This window comes from Perna viridis, chromosome 4 (genome assembly GCF_037379345.1).
Source record: "Perna viridis isolate PV_CMFRI_1.1 ecotype Kerala chromosome 4, ASM3737934v1, whole genome shotgun sequence".
NCBI classification, from domain to species: domain Eukaryota; kingdom Metazoa; phylum Mollusca; class Bivalvia; order Mytilida; family Mytilidae; genus Perna; species Perna viridis.
Window position 1 is genome coordinate 33,981,551 of NC_142448.1, and position 6,171 is coordinate 33,987,721.

At 33.3% G+C, this 6,171-nt stretch overlaps 1 protein-coding gene across 1 annotated transcript; it reads right to left on the reverse strand.

The window, feature by feature from the left end:
- Positions 1–561: 561 nt before the first annotated feature.
- LOC148619845 (uncharacterized) lies at positions 562–2,021 on the reverse strand. The gene has a single exon (XM_088576962.1). It carries the CDS (start codon positions 1,975–1,977, stop codon positions 1,012–1,014), a length of 966 nt encoding a protein of 321 aa, XP_088433088.1. The 5' UTR covers positions 1,978–2,021; the 3' UTR covers positions 562–1,011.
- Positions 2,022–6,171: the final 4,150 nt, after the last annotated feature.

Genomic DNA, 6,171 nt, shown 5'->3' on the forward strand with positions numbered 1-6,171 from the left:
GTTCATTTGGTTTTGTTTTTGTGTGTTATTTGGGTTATTTCATGTTCTTTGTTGCGTATGTCTATTTTCCTTGTTGTCATCTACCCGGACGATTATGTCCTTTTAACGTTCGAATCCTGGTGCCCTTCATTTCCCTTTCATATATTCTATGATTTTGAATTTCATTTGCTGTTACTTTATTTTTTTTCTTCTGTAAGTTGAGTGGTGAACTTATTTTAATTTCGTTTCTAACCTTAAGCTAAAAGTTAGACCGCAGAAAGTAAAGCAAGTCCTCATTTTGTCCACCTTTGCATAGTACTTGATAAACTTTAACTCATCATCCTTTATAGTTGGACTGAAAAAGCATGAATTAAGTGGATGAATGCATCCAAACTCTGACAACCAAACAATTACTGTTATAAAACAAACACGTAGACAGCTTAATATGGGCTTTACAATACTCATAACGTGGGCTTGATAAACAAATATGAAATGGATATTTAATATATTTATTTATTTTTCAATTAAATTGAAAATTTTCAATAATATTAACAATTTAAATTACAAAATAGTTGGATTTCCTCGATAACAAAGTTTACAATATGGAATGTAAGTATTGTTTCTAGTACATAGTTTTGATAAATTCACACTTGTAAAAATAAATTTGTAATAAAATCTTATAAAGCGTGAAAAAGAACAAGTTTTATTATATAAACAGTCCACCTTTGAGCAAATAACAATTATTAAAGGCTTCTGGATTTTGTCATTTTGATCTTTATCAAAAATGATGTAACAGTTTATTATCTTATTAAAATATGATTTAATCAGAATGTGCATAGCTTAAAATAAATATCACTTGCAATTGATGAATGAAAATGTAGTACAAAAATAGTGGATTCAATAATTTACAAAAATATAAATATTCAAATATACAAGTTAAATGGGAAGCACAAAATATCACAAATTACAAGATTACAAAATCTCGTCCGTCGATAAAGCACAATTGGTGAAATGTACATTTCAAATCAAGTTTCATGGATACATCTCATACGCCAGTCCATCGGATGTGTCACTAAACTCAGTTGGGCTGCCAGGGTGTGGACGAGAATACATAGAATCCCATGAAAATCGATGCCCATATGAATTGTATCCTTGTGCAGATTGCAAAACGTTTTTCACATAATGTCCTTCTGAAATTTGATGAGAGACAAAAACAGGTGAAGCTGTCCTATACATCGGCGAATAAGCGTCAATGTGTGAAGATCCACTGTCGCTGTTGACATAAACATGAGAGGCAGACTGCTGTTGATCGAGAAAGTAATTGTCATGAACACTGGACACCGGCGATGGGGTCTGGCAGGGAAATTGTTCAACCTGACACTGAAATGCACCTTCAGTTTTCATAGCACTATTGGAGTTCATGTCGCTTGTAGATAACACCTGTACGGAGTTAGAAAGAGCTTTGTCCTCATGTTGGCCCTTGTCACACATTTCCAATGTTTTCGATAACATCCAGATGTAATTGTGTGCCATTCGCAGTGTCTCAATTTTTGTTAACTTGTTTTCTCCTGATGTGACAGGTAACACTTCGCGTAAAGTTTCCAATGCATCATTAAGTCCGTGCATGCGATTACGTTCTCTGTCGTTTGCTTTTGAACGTCTTGTTTTCTTTAACTTTTCGACAAGAGCTGGGCTTCTTTCACGTCGTCGTGACTTGTTGTAACGTTTCCTTTTCGGTTGGTTTTCATTTGAGCTGTTTGAAGACGCTAATTCTCGTTTTGCGTTTCTGGCTCCTTTTGTTTCTGGTGAAACGTTGTTGAAGTCTATTTGCATTGCTGGCGATGCACAAAATACATTGTCGCTTTCGACATCGTACTCCGACAGACTGTCGGATCTGGATACTGACGACTGGGACGAGAACGGGTAGCTAGTACAGGGGCTGTTGATGCTGCTATCCGCTGGTGACAGCGAAACACTGGAATCAAATTCCGATTTCATGATGCTGAGATTTTTTCAAAGTTGCAAATGTATGATTTCGTAGTATGAACTGATGAATAATGTGACTTTAGTTTGACCGAAGAAGTCTTTTATACAAATTGTCATCAATCAGGTCACACGACGGGTATTATCATGCAAATTAGTTTGATCAATGACACTTGACTCAAGGGGCGGTGAGATTATGAGATCAGCCAATCAGATTTAAGGATAGTGCCTCTGGTCACGTGCCGGTTTGCTCAATTATCCAAACATGGTATGGACTTGTAAAAACAGTCCATTACTGATTAGCTAAAATAAGGTGGAAATTTCTCTTTCTCTGCTCGTTAAATCTTCAAAGAGTTTCTCACCTCAATAAATAACGGCACGAGTGGCCTCAAGAAGTCCTAAATAAACAGACGCCGAGATTATTTTTAACAAACATACTCTTAATTTAATTTTTACACTTTAAGAAAACTTAACTTCAGGTAAAAGAGATGTTCCGACAAAATTTGACAGATGGACAAAATTTACGTAGCATTTGTTTTGTAAGAAAACAAAAGAATTCTATTGAATCGTATATTTTTATTTTAAAGAAAACGATTTCATACCAATAATAATTTGTTCCGAACAATTTATTTTAATTTTCAATTTGTATCAATTAGTGTTAGCTAAAAAACACAATACCAATTGTCTGTAATGAAATTTTGAAACAAGATACGCCCTAAGATAAAACTTTGAATATGTTATCAGAAGCCGCTTTTTACAAATAATATAATTTTTAATTGGTCTAATATTTTTATGTTTTATTTGCCTTTAAAAGTTTTTTTCTTCCATGATTTATTTCACGACAAATTTTTAGTTTTTATTGTTTTTCTTTTAAATACCTGTGTAGTGAACAAAATACGGAACCCACCTTTTCTAATAGCAACCCACCCACCATCACTGAGAAATATAATTAATACATTATTTGTTATTACGCAATGTCCTATAAGATATTTTGAAAATAGACAAAAATATGTAACGTTATTAGTGTCATCGAGCCTTTGTTACGTATATTTCAGAACCAAAATCAGAACGATTTATGAATAATGAATCAATCTCATGCTTAATAATATGATGGAGAAATAAATTACAAACACTATAAAGATAAAGGACAACTTCTTGTAAACCATTTTTAATAGATTTCGAACTATCGAAGTCAGCTTTTAAGTTTTAGATTAGCTTGAAAAAGTGAATATAGTTGTACAGACGGGCGAACTGAAAGTTACATTATATTCTGGTTTGTCTTAGCTTTTAGGAGAGAACCCCCCCAAAAAAAAATAAAATAAAATAAATAAAAATATAAATAAAAATATAAATAAATAAATAAATAGATAAATAAGTAAATAAAAAAATAAAAGCTTTTTGATTGACGAAAAAACAATCATAGCTAACTTGCATGTAACATTCGCTCCCTTTATCAAATACCTTTGAACTGACCTGAACACTGAAACTCTAAAACTGGTAAATTTTAAAATCAAAGAAGCTTTTTAAGTATTTCAAATTGCCAACAACGTTTAATTTCATGCATTGAACGTTTGATTCGCTTCAATAAGGGGTTGGCAAGACATTGCCTCTGATGCCCATCTGATTGAGAAAGAACTTTCCTAAGTAGCATAATTCGTACATGTATCTAATTAATCTCTGTTTCAATATATATTTCAAAATTTAAGGATCGATGTTACAAAGTCTAATCAACTAAATATAATGATATCAATTATAAAGTAAAATTAAAATTCGTTTCATTTGTGCCCTTTAATTTCCAGCTACATGTAAAAAAAACTTAGAAGTCAGAAATATAGAATGCAGGTATTTAATGATTTGTTTACTAAATAATTAATAAAAGCAACAAACAAACAAACAAAAAAACAGTTCAATGTTCATTGTCAATGTTCTCTTGGATTTATTTGCAGCGGTGGTTCCCGGAGTGATTGGAACCCCTTCCCTTTCTTTAAACTTTAATTTGATAATTTCGTACAAAATATGGGTAAAAATTAGCAAATAAAAGCCTGGACCCCAACCCTTTTTTGTGGACTTCCCTTTTCAAAATCTCTCATTGATCCGATCCGCTGATACCTTCTTCATTTTTATTTTAACGTATTTCTGGTTTCACGGTAGTTGGGGAGCACGTTTGTTTTGAGTTATAAGAATAATACTTATATTACAACGCATTTTGAGAATGGATATACAATCCTGGGTTGTTTTTTATATTTTATTCTAAAAGGCTATACATGTATATACTAAGGATATTTCATAAAAAAAGAAGGGATCTCTTAATAGGGCGCATCTTCGAACCCGACACGAAATTAATGTGGAGGTAATGACCGACAGTGTGCTACTATGGGATGAACAGTCATTTGTTCCTCATGGTCTGTCCTACCTTTTGATTAAATCAGGAAAATTTTATTCCTGCCCTTTTATTTCAAGTTTCATCCTAGCCCCTTTTTATAAAAATCAAATGGTAGTTCCTGTGCAAATATACTTATGACTTATTTTTCAAACGATGCTTAAAATGCGAAACAAAAAGATTGTACATATATTGAATAGTTATATTTAAGTGTTAATCCCAGTAAGAATCAGGCAGTGGGTGAAACATGGTATGAAAAAAAACAACATTTTGGGAGTGTAATTTGACTAGTTGCACCATCAGAATCAAGGAAAACAGATAACATTCATATCTATATCCATATCATGTTGGTAAATTGAGTTATAATTTCATTGAAAATGAACATTTCAAGGGCAGATAACTTTGTCAGAAACCTTATTTTTTAACATCCTATTTCTGAGCAAAGCCAGTGATGCTGAGATCAAATAATGGTCTTTTCAAACAGAGTATCGTTGAGTGATATTACATTCTCAGATTGGTGGGGTTTTGATATGCATGTTTCAGATTCTGCCTGAGTCTTACAAATACTTACACTTAAACTTTTTCACCGGCCAAACAGCTAGTGTAAGAACCAGTCGTACATAATATAATTTCACAGACTAACTAAAAATTCAAGGTCGAGAATGCCACGTACAGGTACAGAATGAGAGTGTCAGGACATAATTAAATTTTGCACTATTAGCGTCAATTATCGGACAATAATTCTATTATTATACTTAAGTTAATTCACCAATACACAAAGGAGACGAGACGGACACATGATGCCATGTATCCTGAAGATCAATGTGGCATGGAATCGTCGAAGACCATGTAGAATGCAGATGTTCTAAGTAGAACGCATCGACGTGAAATCATGAAGGCGACACCAAAGAAAGGTTTTCCAACGCCGCAATGTCCATTTGTAATTTTACAGACGAGAGCACGTGGCTTTCAGGCCGCGTTTTACACGTCTGAATTACAGTATCTTTATTGAAAACGAAATATGATTCCTTATCTGAACTCTTTAAGAAGATTTGACTGTGTGATATTTCAGAAAAAGTTAATTAAAAGTTGCGACTAGAGTCATATATATATACTTGAAACATAATTGGAAATAACAATCTTCATGTGACTTAAATTAAAATGTGGTTTTACCATATGAACACACTTAGTCTTATTTGATAGTGCACATGCGTGTAAATATTTGAATTATTTGCATCTTCCTAAATTAAACAACAAAGAAGATTCTCATATCCCGAATTAATATTGTAGCGTAATATTATCTTTTCCATGATAGTTTAGGTCCATAATTTGGTGGTGGGCATACCAAGCCCAAAATATGTGCAAATGCAAAGTTTTTAAACGGGGAAAAAGGGGTCTACAGTGCTAGTAGTGCGACGTCTTGGGATTTGAATTACGACACTCATTTCCGAACTATCGGGAGTAGGGAACTGACCGACGCATCACTCCTGTTATGATGGAAATAGACAGTTATTCAAAACATAAGAAGTCAATTTTTGATAAAGCAAAAGCAAATCAATTACAAGTATAAATATGTGTATACATGTATCAGTTTGAGGACAACATCGAATGTTACGTAATCCGAATTCCTATCAACCATTTTTCGGAAGTTTCAAAACACTCTGTCACTTCGGCCAGAAGAACGTCTCCGCACAATACCATTTTATTCAAAGTGAGCTCTATATCAAAGATCTTTTGGTGTGCCCAGACTACCTCATTTTTGCGCTTGTTCCAAGTCTGGAATTTCTGGCCTCTGTATGTCTTTGTTCGTTTTCACTTACAGTTTTTTT